General features: G+C 43.7%; 1 protein-coding gene across 7 annotated transcripts in view; it reads right to left on the minus strand.

Moving 5' to 3' along the window:
- ARHGAP20 (Rho GTPase activating protein 20) overlaps positions 1–20,966 on the minus strand; it is a 101,162-nt gene that overhangs the window by 3,625 nt on the left and 76,571 nt on the right. For 6 of the 7 annotated variants that reach the window (XM_039519232.1, XM_039519199.1, XM_039519243.1 and 3 more), the window contains 6 exons: positions 19,514–19,702; positions 8,255–8,433; positions 5,902–6,063; positions 2,750–2,859; positions 1,531–1,720; positions 464–547 (listed from right to left, as the gene is read on the minus strand). In XM_039519232.1, the coding sequence (XP_039375166.1) occupies positions 464–547; positions 1,531–1,720; positions 2,750–2,859; positions 5,902–6,063; positions 8,255–8,433; positions 19,514–19,702 (914 nt within the window). The remainder of the gene's footprint in view (positions 1–463; positions 548–1,530; positions 1,721–2,749; positions 2,860–5,901; positions 6,064–8,254; positions 8,434–19,513; positions 19,703–20,966) is intronic. The other variant, XM_039519215.1, reaches the window with a different exon arrangement.

Genomic DNA, 20,966 nt, shown 5'->3' on the forward strand with positions numbered 1-20,966 from the left:
CCTTGGTAAGTTGTTCCAATGGCTGATTACCCTCCCTGTTAAAAAAGTCCACCTTATTTCCAGTCCGAATTTGTCTCGCTTCAACTTCCAGCCACTGATCTCAACACAACTGTTAGGAGATTGAGAAAGGAACAGCCAAATCTATAAGAGGTCACTCTGGACTCCCTGGAACATGTGAATGGCCCCATGTCGGTACCTCTCATTATGAAACCAATCCTTGCTCTCCCTGTGCTCATATTAATGCCAAGAGTAATAAATGGCTCTGCACTATAAGAGACTAGCACTCTAGCACCCCCGGCCTTGGTGTTTTCCCCTCTCATCACCATTGTAGCTTCCCTCACCATAGGTCCTGCTCTCTCTCTGCACAGACTGAGCCTCTGCTAACTCTAGCCCCCTTCACTAAGCACTAGATCACTTCCCACACCATCCCTGCAGGCCTCATGCTCCGTCTACCTCCTCTCACCTGCTGGCTCTGGCATGCAGTCATTTCCGCACCAGTTCTTCCCACCCATAGCACGGCCTTCCAAGGACAGTAGCTTCTCCCAGGCTGGAGAACAGACCAGAGGAAGGGTAGGAAACTGGCAGGTAGTAGGCGATCACATTGGGAGGACAGGGCATATGTGGAGGGGAATGGGGTGGCACTTGCTCCATCCACACATCCTGACCTGCCCTCACCTCCCAGTAGTCAGGAACTCTCCTGCCTTTATGGCACAGTAACCCCTAGCAGATCACCACACCCCAGCCCTACAAAAACAGCCAGTCCCCCGGCGACACACACTTCAAGAACTAGGTTAGTTCCCTACGGATAAACAGGCTTCCAGCAGATGAAATTTCTTTTACCTTTAGGCAACTGCCTCCAATTTTGCCATTACAGGGCCTCTGCATCTACACCCTTCTTCCCCCACAGCTGGAAATGAACCTACAATGGATGGATTTTCAAACTAGTATTTACAAGTTTCTGCTTTTGCATCCCTCTCATTAGGCTCATCTGTATTATTGCCTTTATGAACAGCTTCCAAATGGTGCCAGATCCCACCCTCTTCAGCAGCGCCATCTTGTGAAGGAGGCAATTGGATGGATAGATTGTGCTTGGATCCCACTCGGCTCCTTCTCTACTGCCATTTACAATCTTCTCCTTGGGGATAATGTTTCCCGAGGCCCTAAGCCAACTCCTTCCTGTGCATCTTTTCCACCCCGACTGCCTTACAGGTTTATTTGGTCCTGCTTCAGTACAGGGGGCTGGACTTGATAATTTTTCGAGGTCCCTTTTCACCCTACATTTCTCCGATTATACAGAGAAAACGGTTCTAAGACCAGCTTAAACAAACAGCACCTCTAGAAGGAAGTGATTGTTACAAATGCATTGGATATTTCTGATCTCACTCTCTCTGTTTCAGGGGCAGCGTGGGGATGAATTATTTAATGTTTGCAGAGGGCTTTGAAGAGGAGAAACACTGATCTGTGTAGGTGCTAATTATCATCACCTTGCTGAACATAGAGATTCCTTAGCAAAACTGAGGTTTCACTCACCTTTTTGGTGAATTTGCTTTCTGTTTCAGGGCTGGAGGGAGCAGGAGGCCACAGCATGCTGGGTGCGATGCACACAGCTAGATTAAATGCAGTCATCTGGTTGTCTTCAGATTGCTTTTCTATACTGTGCAGTACTCCAAAGAGGTAACGTAAAAGAACCACATTGGCTCTGGGGAGTTGCTCTATTAGCCTGAAAGAAAAAAACCCATCAAAAGCAATTGAAGAAAGCACTTCCCCCCCACACTCACTAGCGCTAGCATCTGATGCAACTACAGAAATCGGAGGAAGGCAATGTGGATTAGTGGTTAAAGCAGGAAATAGTTACTATTTCAATAGCTTCTAAGAAAAGACCCAGCAGGTACTCTCATTACTCAAACTTCATTGCGTTCCTCTAATATGGTGCAATTCAGAACAATTGCTGATATACTGTGAATTAGTCTAAGAAATAATTAACACTGCACTGTCACAAACGCGTATGTACAATTTGTGATCTTTATTTGTTCTTTTGTTCAATTAGTTGTCAACTCACTGGTTCACTCAGTTGCAAAATTCAGTCATTTGCTCTGGATACCCAGTTGTTAACGTAAATTGGCATGGCTCCATCTAATAGGTCGCCTAGTCCACCCTCCCACCTGCATGGACTAGTGCTTTGCCCAGTCTAATTTTAATATCCTCAGCAACGGAGCTTCCACCATTGCCAGACTCCAATATTTCACTATGACACAATCCCGGCTTCACAACAGTCACTGAAGTTTGAAACGAATGCAAATAAAATAAAATAAAATAAAATAAAGAAGAGTGGAACTGAATAGTTGCTGCACCCCTTTTGCCAAAGCTCCTGAACCACCCAAAACAAACTCAGTCTATTTTGGTAGCAGGCAGAAGTCCTGGTCTTTGAGAGCATATTTATAAACACTCTCCTGTGGTCTTGGTGAAAGGAAATGACTGAAATCTGCTTACTGGCATGTACTCCCACAGCAGGCACATAGGTACCAAGGACATGATTTAGGAAAGCACCCAATACAGGAAAGCTCTTCAGCATGTGTTTAACTTGTAGCATTACTTAAGCCCCTTTATGTCAATGGGACTTGAGCACGTGCCTATGTGCTTTCCTCAATTGGAGGCAACTTAAGCACGTATTTAAACGCTTTCCTTAATTGGGGCCTGTCAAAAGTCTAATTTGCAGGATTCCACTTTTTTGCAATATAAATAACTCTACCTTTGGATGTCTTTTATCTTCTCTTCATGGTTCCCTCGATCCATCACAGAGACCCACTTATCACAGAGCTGGGATGAAAAAATGCTGCCTGGGATGTTCCGAAGAAAATCCTTATTCCAAGAGAGGAACAATAAAAACATGTGAGCTAGCGGTGTGGGGGAGGAAAAAAGATAAGCTACACAGATCTGAGAGAATGTATTGGTGCGACAGCACTGGCTGGTGTGCATTTTATTCCATGGAGCCACTGAGGCAAGCAGTAAAGCTCTTAAAATTAAGAACAAAATTGCATTACGTTTAGGATTAATATTTTCATACCCTCTCCTGAACCTTTTTTGTCAAACGGGATGCATTTCTGATGCTTTATCTGTTTTCACTGCGCCAGCGAATTAGCTCAGGGGCCAGTTATTTGGATACCGTGAGATGCCTGCAGTTTACTAATCATCTGATTATCTTCAATCCCCATTTATCCCAGCAAAATGTTTACAGTGCTTGTCACGGATCTGGCTAAGTAAGGAGCACACCCTTGCTGCACTCCAAGAATGAAGAGAAGACTACAAACACACAGCTACTTTCCTACACATGTCACAGAAAGACCTGGTCTATGCTTATAAGATTTAATGGTAAAATGATGCTGGTTGGAGGGTGGTAATTTTTAACCATATAGTTATACCAGAATAAAGGCAACTTATACTGCCACAGTTATTCTCCTTCCTGTATGAGAGTAGCTACACTCGTATAAAGCACCTTTATACTGATATAACTGCAGTCACAAGTTGGCAGTGCCACCTTAACTGTACCAGTATAGTTAAAGCGGTACAAATTTCTAGTGTAGACAAGCAATACATTTTACAGTAATTTTCCTATAGGGCCTGATCCTGAGCCATTGAAATCACTGGTAAAAATTCCACTGGGTTCAGTGGTGCCGAATTAGGCCCATATTATCATGTGTTTATGTACTAATTATTTTGCGGTCAGTTTGTGACTGTCACAGGACTGCCAAAGAACAGATTGATTCTGATGATAAAAATGAAAGTTAGTTAGTTCTGCCTGCCCATTCTCTTCAGAATAAGGCTTGTACTTCCCTGAATTACAGACACAGAGCTCAATTCTGGTCTCCAGTGTTCCTATAAATAATGAACCAGAGTAGCTGCATATTGCATGGCTCCCTCATTCAAGTGGCAGGAAATATTCTTCACTGATGCTTGATTCACACCTTGGGGAAACTCTTTAGATACAAGGTCTGAGATGGGCACTTCCAAAGAATATTAAAGCAAAGTGAATCAAGGGGGAGTCCCCCCAGAGCATGGTACATGAATTCAGTTCTCTGTCAAGTTTTCAAGTGGCAGGAAAATTTGCTCTCCTACCAGCTTAAATGTACAATTAGCACTTTCTCAGCAGATCCCACCGACTTTGCCAGCCTTAAATGGGGTCATGCTTTTACCACACGAACTTTTGAACCATGTCTATGATGCATAATACACAAACAGGCTTTTCTTTGACATCAGACATGTACACCCCCTTTCCCCATCTAGTTTTGGGACAACTGCAATGAAAATTATGATTTCCACCTAAAATCTGTGGTAACAAAAAGGGTCTTGATCAAAAAAGCACTTCCGCAGTTGCTTAACTTGAGGCACGGGAATAGTCCCACTGGAGCCAATAGGATAACTCATATGCTTAAAGTTAAGTGCATGTTGAAATGCTTTGTTGGGTGAGGGCCCCGCTGCTCAGCACTTTGCAGGATTGAGCACTAGATGTGCAAAATATTTGCAATGAAATGGACACAAGTATTACAATGCTTCCCCCCACCCTTTTTGCTACAAACAAAATAAGTGGGCTCATTTCACCCCCAAAATTTTGCCCTTTTTCATATGCTTGTTTTAAACCTTAAATAGGCCACTTTTCCCCAAACAAAACAAACTCTATTGTGATGTGAAAAACAGGCACAGTGAGGTAAAGCCAGGGCAGAGGATCAGCACCATTTTGGCTCCATTTTGGCACTATTTTAACGATTTAAGTGGTGTTCCCTGTGCAAAGGTGCAAGCATGAGTCAGATTCATTCAATGGCTTTATATTGAGAATACAAATTTCACACGTTCTGGCTGAAGACAAAAACTCGTGTCAAATTGTGCAGAAAAACAAAATCTGGAGAGTGTCAATCAATTTGCAAGGGTGAAACCAAAACACTTTTGTGCAAAAGTTTGGGGAAGATATTTCACCATCTTTACAAGCACAGATATTATTCCACGTTCAGGTCTTATTTTCTTCTCTTCTGTACACTCTAAAACCAGTAGATGTGGTTTTTCACAACCACCATTTGATTTCTTTAAAAGAAGCAGGTGTGCTTTTCCTTATGTCTACATGTTATCCAGAGAGCGTCTCTCTTTTCCAGTGAACATTAACAGCAGCAGCACAGCACAAGGAGGAATCTGATTCCATGCAAACCCCAAGACAGGGATCTAACTTAATTCCTTGAATTGTTCAAGATCTCTTGAGCTAATGGAGAATTTCCAATTTACAGTCAGTAGTTAACAGCAGCACATTTTAAGACCTCCAACCACTAGAGGGCAGACCATTGCAACATGATGACAGGCAACAACTCATAGGCATCAGGAATGGCAGCAAGAGGAATAGCATTCTCTGTTAAAAAACCTACTAGAGACACTACTTGAACATATATCAATGGAGATTACAAGCACCCATTGTACGTAAACATGTGAAGGGTAATAAAACAACAGGGCAAATATGCCAGTCCGTATTTGAGATTTATATAGAAATACACATCAGACAAAACTCTTCCAAATAGGCTGGTTATGAATTCTGGATGTTCTCTGCATGAAACAATACTGTTATTAACATACTAGTCCTTATGCAAAGATAATCCACAGAGAAATAAACCTGAATAGTTTGGGAAGCACAACAGTCTTGTCGTTTATAGCATCTTTACAGAATAAGGGCCCAAGCCTGCAAAGAACTCCCACAGACTTTAAGGAGAGCTAGAGGACTAGGAGGATCAGGTTCTAAATGAGATCGGAGGCCAATTTTTAAAAAGTAATAATAAACTCCTATTGCAGAAAACAAATTGACTCATTGTCATATCCCTCCTTCCACCCCCCGCCCTCAAGGAGGGAGGAGTAAAGCTCTTTCCATACCTTAAACACTGAGGCGGTCACAAATATGGATTCACAAGCTAGGTGCACTTCAGCTCCCAAGTTCAGCTTCTCCTTGAGCTCTCGGCAGGATTTCGCATTTGCTGAGCGTCTGAAAATACCCCTGGTAAAAGGCCCCTCTTTGTAAAGGAAGGAAAGCATGTCCTGTGCAAAATTAAAGAGGCAGATAGTCTTCCTTACATACAGCTTCTTTATCTGTTAACTATTAAGATGTGGTTTTATCCTTTTTCCTCATATGCAAACATCCCACAAAGATTCACAAGTCAAAAAAAATCAGGGTTTATTCTCTATTCCATGGGCTTTGCCACCCAACCTTCATTAAAGCTATGGTCTGCGGCACTGAGTTGAGAAAACATTTCTCCAAACAAGCTGTGCGAATATCCTCACCCAATATAATATTACTCAACACTGATCTAGCACATTACCTCTTCAAAGCACTGTGCAAATGTTAGCCAGTTTATACTGCTGTACAGGAAGAGAGCAACAGTCCATCTAGCATAGTATCCTGTCTGACAGTGGCTACAGCCAGATGCTTCACAGGGAGGTGTCAAGCCTCCGTTCACCTGTTTGTTCAGCATTGCTGCAAACTATGTGCTAAGGTTTCTGACCCAGCTGATGATCAATTTGTAGCCTGAACAGCCTATCATAATTTTAATCATAGCTAGTAGGTACTTCTCATTTCATATTAATCTCCACTTCTAAATCCTAATTAAGAGTCAGCCCTTATTCTGCCACCCTTACTGTGTGTGACCATTATGTTACTCCATGGAGTGTTTCATTTAGGAATTTTTTAAAATAGTGATATATATTCTATACACACACACACACTTACTTGTCTGAAGACCAAACTATTTAAAACAAGGAAAATAAGTCAGTCACAAAGCAATTGAGTACGGTTTGTTTTAAGGAAGGATCTCTGAGCTGACGGCAGGTGGCTGGTGGAGAACGTATCATCATTAAATTGAGTTATTAGAACTGTAATGGCTGAGAAGTAGCTTTTGGCTAATTTTGCAGTCTGGACTGCTGGGTAGGTCTTCCTGAAGCGCAGCAATGCAAATATGCCAAATGGAAACTATTTTTAAAGTCTACATTCCTCCTCTTTCAGAAGTTGGGAGCCAACTGTCCATCTACGTGCAAATACCTTTATAGGGGCACCATTCACACCAGCAGTACTCAGAGCAGTATTTCCCCTTTCTTTGCAAAGATTAGAGCTCATTTGTTAAGAATGAGCTAAATCCTGCAATGCAAGATCTCAACTTGAGAACGAAGGTTTGGCCAACAAACCAAAGTGGTCAATGTTTTAGGGCGACGAGTTAATGGTTTGACCCGCTTTTTGTAAGATAAAAACTAAAACAACCCTTTCATATTAGAATGCAGGTTATAATGCTTTAAAGCAGACACTTGCAACCTGTGTGGGGCTTTAACGCCCTCAGCTTTCCCTTCTCCATATAGCATCCCAGATGCCGTGTTTCATTCTCCAAGGAAGCTGCATGAATTTTATGAAAGTCACTTTTTGGGACTTAAACAACATAAGTTTTTCAGACTCAAACTACTAATTGTACCAAGTGGTGTCCGTGCACCCAGTAACTTTACTTTTCCCAAACAAAAGTTCCCAAAGGATTCAAGTTTGAGAGAGATTCTCAGAACACCTCAGTGGCTGCACTGGGCTTGAAGGACCTAATAGTTCTAGAATAGATTCCTAAGGTAAACTAGAGCTCATCTCTGGAGGGTTAAATTGGATACCCTAAAATTATCAAAATTCATAAAGACTGCAGCTAGAAAACAAAAAATGCTCTAGAATGTCCTGAAGAGTCCTGGTATGAACATCCCTGAGTGATGTGGGGAGAACATACCAAGGCAAGCATAAGAGTCAGATCCTCCGCTGTTGTAAATTGATGTAGCTCCATTGACTCCACAAGATCTCCCCTGATTTACGCCAGCTGAAGATCTGGCCCTTAGACTTAGGAGCCTGATTCCACAACACTTCTGTTGAGTAGTACATACTCCTATTGAGGAGTAGGGACTACTTGCATGAGAGAGAGTTACAGAACCAGGCCCATGCAGAAAAGATAGATTAGTTTTAAAAAATCTTCAGCCTGATTACATACAATTTGCAGACTGATTTGTATTAACCAGGTCTGACCACATTTTACAAACATTTGCTGCAATTTGTGTTGACAGCCAAAGTTCTGGCTCAAAACTGGAGAGAACGTTTCCTTCTGGTTTCCCTACGGAGGATCATTTCAGTGTCCTGGCTACCTAACCCCCAACCTTCTCATTTACTATTCAAAGAAATCCCAAATATTTAATAGCCAGCACAGAATCTGTGACTTACCAAGACAGGTTTGGGCAGATTGTCATTCTCACAGATGGCTGGCAGCGACAGACCAAAGAGTTTCCCTGGAACAGGAGATGTTGGAGACAGTGGTATATTGTCCAGCTGAGTGCCTGGACCACGCCAAAAGGCCCAGTTTATGATCGATCTTTTCCTTTTAAATGGCTTTTGGCTTAGTTCTGGGGAAAAAGTGAGATGTTTATTAGAAGAAATGTATTTCAGTTCTGTTTCCAATATTACTTTTGTAGTGGTTGCTATGGTTTCAGATGGAAAAGTTTCATGAACACAACCAACTCCTCAGTCTGGCTCAGCCTATTCCATTGGTGTTCATCCATGCACACATGGAGAACATGCCTGATTATCCAAGCATTCAAAAAGGATCACACAGATCTGCACTGCATTGCTAGACTGCAGCCGGAACTCTTACCTCTAAATGCAGGATTAAGAAAACAAGCCCACTGAGTTTACATGCATCTAGATTGTTCCCACCCACATGAACAAAAACCACACAGCCTCTTTTTTAAAGAAGCAGCAAAGAGTCTTGTGGCACCTTATAGACTAACGGACGTTTTGGAGCATGATCTTTCGTGGGTGAATGCCCACTTCATCGGATGGCATGTAGTGGAAATTTCCAGGGGCAGGTATATATAAGCAAGCAAGAAGCAGGCTAGAGATAACGAGGTTAGTTCAATCAGGGAGGATGAGGCCCTCTTCTAGCAGCTGAAGTGTGAAAACCAAGAGAGGAGAAACTGGTTTTGTAGTTGGCAAGCCATTCACAGTCTTTGTTTAATCCTGAGCTGATGGTGTCACATTTGCAGATGAACTGAAGCTCAGCAGTTTCTCTCTGAAGTCTGGTCCTGAAGTTTTTTTGCTGCAGGATGGCCACCTTAAGATCTGCTATTGTGTGGCCAGGGAGGTTGAAGTGTTCTCCTACAGGTTTTTGTATATTGCCATTCCTAATATCTGATTTGTGTCCATTTATCCTTTTCCTTAGAGACTGTCCAGTTTGGCCGATGTACATAGCAGAGGGACATTGCTGGCATATGATGGCATATATTACATTGGTGGACGTGCAGGTGAATGAACCGGTGATGGTGTGACTGATCTGGCTTGCTCTTGCTGGCTGCTGTACCATGAAATTCCAGTTCCCACTGGCAATGGGCTGGAGCAGCCTCTGCACAACTAACATCAATGAGTAAGCTGATGGGGGAAGGAGCATTAACAGCCAACAGAAAAACCCAGTTGCCTTTCCAACTCTTTTTCCCCAGAGTGAGCGTATCTGTGTACTTGCTCCAAGCATTTGCCGACCAATGCTCAAGAACCAGTGCCTGCTCTTTAATCAATGTCTTCCAGCTGGCACTTCATCACGATGCCAAAACACCAATGGGCTTGGTTATTCTTCATTCTTTTTGATGGTTTTCATGAGGTATGGTAACAGTGAAAGCTCCAAACTGCACTACTGACGGAAGCTCTTCTTTACAGCACAAAGAGAACCAAGGCAATCTTAAATAGAAAAGGGATTCCCTCATGTTTATCTATGTCATTCTATATAGATTCTGGCTTAACAGCAAAGGGTATTTTGGAGGGTTGTGTTGGCAACTTTAAGGTGGAAATATGAAATAATATATATATTACACACACACACACACACACTTTCCCTTTTCTTTTGTCTCCCAAGTCTCTGATTCAGGTTTACAGGATCCTTAAACCTCTATGAACCTTTCCATACATTGATTCTTTCATCCCGCGGAAGGTTCTACATTGCTAGAATTCAGGTGCGGTACTTCTATAAGCATGGATTTCAGTACAATATAGACTTTTATATCGTGTACTTTATCACACATGCTTTTAGCATCACTAGTGGCTTCTGTTATACATCATTCCATTGTAGGAGATTACGTTCTCATTGGGAGTGGGGGAATTCATTTCATTACAATTAGACAGGAAAGTTAGAGTAACTCAAAACTTGAACGTTTTAACATTACAAGCTGATGAAAAATACTTTCCATAAAAAATGACAATATAAATTTAAAACGAACCAAAGCTTCATGAAAGATAAGCCTGACAAAGTTTAAGATTGTGCTTTCACATGTCATGCTTTGGAAGAAAGGAACTACCTCTAATGTCTAAAAACTAAATTTTTGTTATAGTTTGCTAAGGTTTACTATACTGGGAGTTCTGTTCTTACAACAGCAAGTATATACTTATGCTCTGTTCTTGCAATAAATACATTGAGCCCATTGAAAGGAAAAATTAAGGAGAGCTCCTATTCTGGAGAATAAGGAATATTAAAACTTAAGGGAATTTATTTAAAAAATTAGGAACAATTACTAGCTTCTTGTTATTGCCTTCAATTCCAAGAGGCCAAAGTACTTAAAAAAAATTATGCAAACAAAAAAAGGACCATTTCAAGGAAATGCAGCCACCATTTAGGAGAGAAACAGCATCTGTTTAACAGTGCACTCCAACAATAATAATTATCTAGACCAGGGAGCGGAACGGAGGTAAAACTATAGGGGGAATTTAGGTAAGCAGAATTATTACCCAGTCTGGAGTTTAGCCAGGTCACCCCCACACTAGTGAAAAACTTATGAAATTTCAGAAATGTGTCTAAGTAAATGAACAATGTTGCAATTAGGAAAATTTCAGCCTTTCCTTTGTGGCAACAGAGTGGTTGAGCCAATCTCAAAGGAAACTTTTCTTTATCTCCAGCTCCCCAAGGCAATAACTCATTGGTCAAACTAAGTGAGAGTCTTAAGCCTGGTGTTATGAGGTCCGCTTCTGATGCTGGTATATTCCCCTCAAAAACACTTTCTGTAGAGCTACCACCAGAGAACAAAGTCCTGGAGAGACAGTTGTTCCACTTGGCCACTGGCTTGTTAGCATTTAAATCTCACTGTCAAGCCAGGAGAAGATTTCTTCCTATTTGAAGAAGACCAATTCAACATTCTTGAAAACACTGGGACAGAAACCAACAAGTAGCCTAAACCAATGAAACACCAGCATAGTGTCAAAAATTGACAATGGCTGAGCAGCAGGAAGAAACATCTTGTGGCCACAAAGAGATTCTAAGGACAGTAAAGCTAGTCCAATATTAGTTCATTTACAGCTCAAGGGAAATGGGAGATATCAAGGAGAAGAGCTGGGGGGTGGAGAGACATATAAGGTCTTTCTTTGCTTAAACATGTGCTAAGTTAAGATACAAAGAGAAGCTCCAACATGGCTGAGAGACAGGTAGCTTATTCATTGTGCTGAAGGCAGTACTTTCATACTTTGGAACACAAACTTTGTACTCCTAGGGTCTCCTCTGGGCAGCGGTGCAGTCTGGATATTTTAAGTTTCTCAGCCCCTGCCAGCATGGCCATGCACGTACAGTGCAAGAGGTCACACTGTGCGGTCCTCCACTGTTTTGCTCTTTGAAATGGAGTCCTCCATGGAGCTGTATGGGAGTCACACTGTATGTGGAGGATGCCATTTTGAGAACAATTCTGTCCACATGGCAACTTTTTTTCACATTACAATCATTTGTTAACTATGTTCAGATGTCACCACCTACCAGGCTGCCTGTGTGTGTGCCTGTGCATTATGGGAAAATCCAGGCAATTAATTCATACTGCCTCAATAAGGGTGTGTGGCACCAGTATCACATGGCTCAATGCACTCAAATACGTCCTAATGCATAGTGATGGAGGAGGAGGAGGAGTGGCCAACTTGTACAGAATGGTGCTATTAGGGGGTATAATCTATGCCAGTGGTTTTCAAACTGTGGATCGCGGCCCAGTACTGGGTCGTGGAATTCAAGGCACTGGGTTGCGGCAGCTCTGATCAGCGCTGTTGACCGGGCCGTTAAAAGTCCCGTCGGTGGTGCTGCCCGGCTAAGGCAGGCTAGTTCCTACCTGTTCTGACACCGCACTGTGCCCTGGAAGTGGACAGCAGCAGGTCCGGCTCTGAGGTGGGGGGAAAGGGCACAGGGCTCCATGCACTGTCCTCACCTTGAACACCGGCTCCACACTCCCATTGGCCAGTTCACAGCCAAACGGAACTGGGGAGGCAGTGCCTGCGGGCGAGAGCCACCCAGAGCTGCCTGCACACCTCTGCCTAGGAGCTAGATCTGCTGCTGGCCGCTTCCAGGGCACAGCACGGTCTGCAGTGCCAGGATAGGCAGGAAGCTGCGCCGCTGACTGGGAGTTGCCTGAGGTAAGCCCACACCCAGACCCCTCGACCCAGCCCTGAGCCTCCCCGAAGCCCTGAACCCTTCATTCCTGGCCCCACCCTGCAGCCCTCAGCCCCGCACTCCAACCCTCTGCCCCAGCCCTGACTCCCTCCCACACCCCAACCCCCTGCCCAGCCCTGAGCCCCCCCAAACCCTGAGCCCCCCCTCATCCTGAATCCCTCATCCTCGGCCCGAGCCCTGACCCCCTCCCATACCCCAACCCCTGCCCAGCCCTGAGCCCCAAACCCAGAGCCCCCATACATCCTGAATCCCTCATCCCCGGCCCAAACCCAGAGCCCTGACCCCCCCCCCCACCCCAACCCCTGCCCCAGCCCTGAGCCCCAAACCCAGAGCCCCCTCACATCCTGAATCCCTCATCCCGGCCTGAACCCAGAGCCCTGACCCTCCCAGACCCCAACCCCCTGCCCAGCCCAGAGCCCCCCCAAACCCAGAGCCCCCCCACACATCCTGAATCCCTCATCCCCGGCCTGAGCCCAGAGCCCTGACCCCATCCCACACCCCAACCCCCTGCCCAGCCCAGAGCCCCCTCCCACACCCTTAACCCCTGGGCCCACCCCGCAGCCCTCACTCCTGCATCCCAACCCTTTGCCCCAGCCCTGAGCCCCTCCCACAGCCCAAACCCCTAATCCCCAGCTCCGCTAGGTCACGGGCACCAACCATTTTCTTCACCTGGGTCGCCAGAAAAGAAGTTTGAAAACCACTGATCTATGCAATGTGAAAGTATTTCACCTTTGCCAGTGGCCTATGTAATACATGATTAAAACACTTATGCCTCTGTGCTTGCTAATTGTATGTTAACCATGTTGTGCGTGGACAACCACCATGTTTAGAGCCAACTGTATCCCTAACTGGCTACACATTCAGCTGTAAGTTTTAGTGGACACTGTATAAACTCCGTTTCCAAGTTAACTATTTTATCCTATTTCAGGGAAAAAGAGAATAAATTGAGCTTAATCTTACAATAGTGAGGTGCAGCATTATGAGCCATAAGACCTGTTACCATACATACAAATCTTGCCCTTTGTTGTGAACTCCTCCGATACGTAGGCAGAATTGTGCCTGGTGGTTACATAACAATAACAGCCACATAGACTTCGGCCTGCTGATTTCAAGATCAGCCTGAGATCAGCCACTGGCCTCTGTCCTTAACCATTTCCTAAACTAATCTGTGAGTGGGAGCCAAGAAGAGGAAAAAGAGAGTGGATCCTGCAGCATACAAGTTAATCAGGTTTGCAAACAGATAAAGCAATTTAAAAATGATGTATTGCTCAATCAGCTGAGCAGGAGAGTGGAAAAATAAATAAGCAGCAAAGAATCCTGTGGCACCTTATAGACTAACAGATGTTTTGCAGCATGAGCTTTCGTGGGTGAATACCCACTTCTTCGGATGCAATAAATAAATAGCCTCTCTTACTGACACTTTGCACAATGCGTGTGCATCATCCATGGGCCGCCCCAAGCCTCAGATCCAGAGGCAGTCTTGCTTTCTCTCCGGTAGTTTACACAGTGCTATTGATAATGGGTCTGCATCAGAACTTGAGAGAGTTGATTTGCATTTCTATTTTCTCTTGCCAGTCAATGTCAGCTGCCAAGCTGGGCCTATAAACCTAATCACACCTGTTTACTAATTGCCTCATTCCTAAAATATGCCATGAAGTAATAGATACCGCATAACATTGGTGGGGGCAGGGAGGGGGAGTAGAAAGGAAATTATTTTACTATATATAAAATGCAATTAAATTCCCTATGTAATGTGTAATACATACACATACCAAACCCCCATATATTTAATTTCTAGATACATTAAAAATGGTGTTCTAGGCATACACTCTGAGCAATGATATCCAGGAAATAAAAATTATTGGTGAGGCACATGAAAAAGTCCTACATATATATGATTTTATACTATTATTAATACTACAGTAGCACAAAGGGGTGACAACTGAGATCAGGGTCCCAGTATGCTAAGTGCAGTAAAAAAAAACACATATTAAGAGCGTCTCTGCCCCAATGAGTCTACAGTCTAAGGCTCCAGCCCTGCAAAATCTTACTCATGTGCTTAACTGTCTCACTGAGGTCACTGTGCACAAAATTAAGCATGTGCTCAAGAGTATGCAGGGTTGGGCCCGATACAGACAAGACAGACAAAGGGTGGAAGAGTATTATTATCCCCGTTAATGGAAGCAGAGACATACTTAAGTACATGCCTAACCTTAAGAATGTGAGTAGCCTGCTTCTGGGAGCCACTTGGAGGACAATGGGTATTCAACCACGAAAGCTTATGCTCCAATACATCTGTTAGTCTTAAAGGTGCCACAGGACTCTGTTGCTTTTTACTTGGAGGACAGTGGATGCCTCACTTTACAGCTTTCTTCCTCACCTCCAAAAATCCACCACCATCACTTTCTTTCCCCCCATGTAATTTTCATCAGATATTATTCTACAGCTTTTTTTTCCCCCGATTTAATACCATTATGGATGCTGCTCCATCTCCAGACTTTCTACAAAATACCCAAAAGCAGAAACTATTGGGCAGCCCTCTTGCAGTCAGGATAGCTGACCAGAGAGAGGCTGCCTCTCTGAAACCAGATGAAAATATGGACTGGCTACCACAAATCTCAAGCGAGCAGATTATCTTGAGAAAAAGATATGAGGATACAACGGAGATCAAAAATATTACTAGCATGCGCCAAGCAAATTTGCGAGGCTTGGCATCAAGAGTAGAGAACGTTGAGAACAGAATCTCCTCACAAGAGAACACGGTGAGTAGCATGAATATAACTGCAGAGCAACAGGAAAGAACTATTAAAGCACTACAAGAGAAGGTTAAGGATATCTTGAGGGAAAAATCTGAGACTCGTGGGTCTCCCAGAGGGACTGGAAAAAGGGAGGCCTGTGGAATTTTTATCCACCATACTGCCAGCACTTTTGTCTCTGCCTCTAATCAAACTTAGAAATTGAGAGTGCTCACCGCTATCTTGTGCCAAGCCCCATCCAAATGCAAAGCCCTGGGCCATAATTGTAAGATTTTAAAAATACAGTATTAAGGAACTCATTCTTTAAAAAGCCCATGAACTGAAAGATCTAACAAGGACACAGGGTGATTATTTCCCTGGATTACACCAAGGACATGCTGGAAAAAAGGGCTAAATTCAATAGATCAAGAGCCCTAGCGAAAGGATTGGGTTTGGACTACTTTGTTTCCTTCCCTGCTACTTTCAATGTTAAAGAGGAAGGTAAGATACTCATGATTTCAGTGCACAGGGAGCACCATCCACCTCGTGATGCTGACTCCAAGCAACTCACTGCACCGGACCTGGGGACCCCTTACACCTATGGCTCGGCAAGGCTCAACAGAGTAGTGTGATGCTATTTCCTACCTGAGGCACTCTCCCTCCTGGTACCTTTTCCAACCCCTTACCTCACCCCCCCCCTTTAAAAAAAAATTCCTGCCTGATTATTTTACTTGGTTTCATCCCCATCTAATTCAGAGATTCGGGGTTTATAGTAAATCCGGAAATATTCAATCAATTTGCCCTACAGATATACTTATAAAAGATACCAAATCTAAACGACGGAATCAAGATTTTAGTTTAATGATGAATCTTTTTAATTCTCCATGGTGAATAAATCTGATCTCCTAAAATCCTATCCAAGAATAATTATTATTGCTGGTTATGATTCACCAAATTACTGATACTGCGAGTATGAGACCGTCAGTTGTCTTTTCCAATAATATTAGTTCAGGTGGTTTATTTAAGGGCAGGTCTACACTAAGAGCGGGGGTCGAACTAGGGTACGCAAGTTCAGCTATGTGAATAGCGTAGCTGAATTCGAAGTACCCTAGTTCGAACTACTCACCCGTCCAGACGCCGCGGAATCAAAGTCCGCGGCTCCAAGGTCGACTCCGCCACCGCCTTTTGCAGTGGTGGAGTACCGAAGTCGACCCCGGCACTTCTGGAGTTTGAACTATCGCGTCCAGATTAGACGCGATAGTTCGAACTCCGAGAAGTCGAACTCACCGCGTCGACCCGGCTGGTAAGTGTAGACTAGCCCTTAGTTTTTATTTTCATTAAATGAGATGAAATAAATGTTAAGCTGATTTAGCTATTGGGCAATGGAGTTCACACAATACTCAAGTGCGGACAAAACTGTAGGGGGTAAAGTTTAGGTAGAACTGTTCTGCCAATGAACACTTACTTGCAAATGATCCCGTTACATTAGAATAAGGTTAAACTATTTGTATACCTTTCTTATGTATCTCCTATAGACTTGTTCCTTAGACACTAGTTTTCTTCCCCTTTTGTTGTTGTGAACACTGCAGAAACCATTCCTTCCCTTGATATGAGACTAGTTCTTCTTTATAAAGTTAGAGGGAAACCAGCTATACCCTACATGGGTGTTTTGGAGAGGTGGGGGGAGTGAGTGACGAGGTCATCCCCTTGTAAACCCCCTGGACTGAGGTATTATTTCCATTTGGATAAGAATTATGTATTTTTAAGTGATCCGTGGTCAGTTTTGACCACTTCATTTCTTTTTATTCAGTTTTTCCTATTTGTTTCCCACATTATACCCATCTTTTACCTTTCCAGGTCTGCCTTACCTTCTCCCCTTTCCCCTCCCCTTCATGCCCCCATGGCAGTGAAGGGAAACCCAGATATACCATTCCTAAGATCTGGAAGTAACAATGACCCAAGCAATGACACTATTCAGGTGCCTGATAAAGAGATATTTGACCTAAACACTCCTTATGGCTATTATAATAAATAGTGTTTCCTGGACTATAAAAGGGGTTAATCATTCGATAAAAAGAAAAAGAAAAAGAATTGTCACCCACCTAAAAAGGCTGAAAGCAGATATTATCTTCCTACAGGAAACCTACCTTAATGACTTGGAGGCAGAGAAATTGTGGAGGGGTTATATGTGGGGAAGGGATGTTTAACAATTTCCCCTCTACAGCAAACAGGTGTAGCAATATTGTTTCACAAAAGATTCAATTTACAAATTCTAGATGTAAATAAAGATGAAGGTGGTAGATTTTTGCTGGAGAAGGCTAAGATCTCGGACTCTATCAATGGTTTTCAAACTATGGGTCGCGACCCAGTACCGGGTTGCATAATGGCAGGCACTGGGTCACGGCAGCTCTGGTCAGTACCGCTGATCGGGCCATTAAAAGTCCCATCGGTGGTGTTGCCCGGCTAAGGCAGGCTTGTTCCTACCTGTTCTGACACCACACTGTGCCCCAGAAGTGGCCAGCAGCAGGTCCGGCTCCTAGGCGGGGGGACCATGGGGCTCTGCGCACTGCCCCCACCCTATCTACACACTCCCATTGGCTGAGAACCAGCCTATGGGAGCTGGTGGGGTGGGGGTCGGTGCCTGTAGGCGAAAGCCGTGCAGAGCCGTTTGTGCGCCTCCGCCTAGGAGTCGGACCTGTTGCTGGCTGCTACCGGGGTGTAGCGCGGTCTGAGGTGCCAGAACAGGCAGGAAGCCTGCCTTAGCACTCCCACTGCACCACTCATTGGGAGCTGCCCGAGGTAAGCCCGAGCCCCAATTCCCTGCCCCAGGCCTGAGCCCCCCAAAACCTAGAGCCCCTTCCTGCACCCCAAGCCTCTCATCCCTGGCCCCATCCCAGAGCGTGCACCCCCAGCCCAGAGCCCTGACTCCCTCCTGCATCGCAACCCCCTGCCCCCAGCCTTGAGACCCCCCCCTAAACCCAGAGCCCCCTCCTGCATCCCAAACCCCTCATCTCCGGCCCCATCCCAGAGCCTGCACCTCAGCCCAGGGCCCTGACTCCCTCTCACACCCAGCCCCCTGCCCCAGCCGAGAGCCCCCTCCCACACCGTGAACCACTCATTCCCGGCCTCACACCACAGCCCTCACCTCCACACCCCAACCCCCTCATCCCCAGCTCCGTTGGGTTGCAGGCATTAACAATTTTCTTCAACTGGGTCTCCAGAAAAAAAGTTTGAAAACCACTGTTCTATATACACTCTGATTAATATATATGGACCCAATATAGGTGATCCAAGTTTTTTTTTCTCCCCAAACTAATTAATATTCCACTAGAATCCGTTGTCATAGCAGGAGATTTTAATGAGGTGTTGGACCCTTTTTGAGACAAGTCAGGTCGGCCCCAGTGTACACAATCACATGCAAGAAATGCCTGGGTGCCCCTCACTTCCCCCTCCACTCAGCCTACTTCCTTCCCTCCCCTCCTCTGAACTTGGCTTCTGTTTATCCTAACTTCATAATTTTTCTTTGATTAATTGGATTTTTATAAACAAAATTTTGTTTGTAAATCATGTAATACAAATAGCTGCTTTATATTTTAATAATTCATATTATAGATATAATTAAATGTTTCAAGTATAGCTAAGGCTAGGCAGAAAATGGTTAATTTGAAACATTTCTGTATTATCAGAAGTTTGTGTATAGTATGTTATGCTTGTTTTTTCTATATATAATTTGTTTTTAAATTAATCATAAGCAAATTAAAAAAAAGAATGTGAGTCGTCCCATTGAAATAGGTGCTTAAAGTTAGCACCTTGCTGCATCAAGGACTAAGGGGCTTGTCTGAGGTGACACAGAAACTGTGGGGACATAGCCAGTAATTTAATCCAAATTTCCTGAGTCCCACTCCAGTGCCTTAACCACAAAACTGTCCAGCCTCATTATAGAAAAGCAAGGCCTGTGGAAACATGATTTTTCTGATCAGCAAAAAAACTGTTAAAATAAGCGAACAGGCTGCCTGGAGGAGATTTGGCCATTGCTTTGTTGGTTTCAGAAAAAAACATTTGATAGGCAGTTTCATAAAAATTTAACCTGGTTCAAAAAAAAAAGTGTAAAAAATACAGTGAACTCAAGTAAGAGAGAATTCTAGTGTAAAATTTCTCATATAGCTGAAACGTACATCTGGACCCTCTTCCCCACATCTTGTGCCCCCATCACATGACCACTTTCTATAACAGAGAGAGAACCTGAAGATTCTCTCAATGAATGACGCCTCTGTAAGGGGAGCAACTTACCATTCAGTTGCTCGCACAAAGCCAGACGACTTGGCTTCAGTATAAACTGGCACTGCAGCTCCCGGGGCAGCTGTTCCATTAAGAAGGACCCATGAAAGTCGAGAGGGTAGGCACAGTCTTTCGATTCCTGTGTCTGGGGCACAGCATCTCGAATGTGGCTCATTTTAATTCCAAAGGGATATTCGTGTCCTGCTCAAAGAGAAATCAAAATAATCTATTTCAGACTGACTGGGGACCAGCAAAATTCAATCTACTTTAGAGAAAAAGCAGATTCTTTTACACTGGCTTGCAACTCTCTCTCTCTCCTGGTAACCTCAGGATAAAGCTACTCTGATTCTCCTCTCATTTCTGCTGGCATAAGTCATCTTTGACTCCACTGTAGTCAAAGTTACAGTGGGTACAAGAAAATTCGGGCCAATTTTGTTAGTCAAATTGTGCAAATGCCCAGCAGAAAATTACAACTGACAATTTTGGAATCCAGTGTTTATTCTTTTTACTGCTTTATTTTCTCTGCAGAAAAATCTAGGTACTGGTTTTCCACATGGAGCTGGCAAGAAATGAAAGTCCTGGTAGCCATTATTTGCTAAACACACAAAAAGCATTAGATTCAACATGAAAGTGACCTCCCCTCCCTGGCCTTGGTAACTGGGCCACCCAGCAGTGCAGGCAAAGGGGACACAATTCCACTTCCTGTAGGATGTTGAAATAGGAAGGAAATGTTAATCACGCAGTTAACTGAAACTGGTCGTCCATGCTCAATTCGAGTCTTCGGGGACTATTCACTGTCTATTCATTTTGCTGTAATCATACAAACACTCCACTAGAAAACTACCTCAGGGCTTGTCTACACACACAGAAGTTGAACTGAAGGTGTGATGTTAAAGTGAATTAATTAAATTGGTGTAACTGTATGTAGACCAGGGGTAACCTGAAATCTGTTTGTGGATGCAATCTTGATTAAGGATGATAGGCAGAACAAAGCTGAAACACTTGCAGTTAGATGCACATCAGCAGGCAGAATTTGAGATAAAAACTGGGCCCTTAACTTCTCCAAGTAAACTTCTGGGTTAATATCAAGTGTAGTATCAGTTTAACATCCAATAGGTCTTCTATTGAAAGGATTATATTCTGTACTTGCAGAAGGAGAGATTCAATGAACTGAAAGGTCTTTTCCATCTCTACATTCTATGATCCTATAACTAAAACCACATCAGCGGTTATGTCTGAACTAAACTACGTTCAATATGCTGAATGACAGTCTGGTATGTTTCAAAGACAAAACAGTTTACATTGTCTATAAGGTGCACACGTTAGGACATTTTATAAATATGAATGTTGTCTGACGCCAGTAAAGCGTTTTTAGTTAAGGCTGCTCTGAGAAGGAATGCTATGATTTAGCTGCAGTTAGGTCTGAGAGAGGAGAATGGGAAAAACCTGCACATTGTTCTTGTTC

This window comes from Mauremys reevesii, linkage group 1 (genome assembly GCF_016161935.1).
Source record: "Mauremys reevesii isolate NIE-2019 linkage group 1, ASM1616193v1, whole genome shotgun sequence".
Classification (NCBI taxonomy): Eukaryota; Metazoa; Chordata; order Testudines; family Geoemydidae; genus Mauremys; species Mauremys reevesii.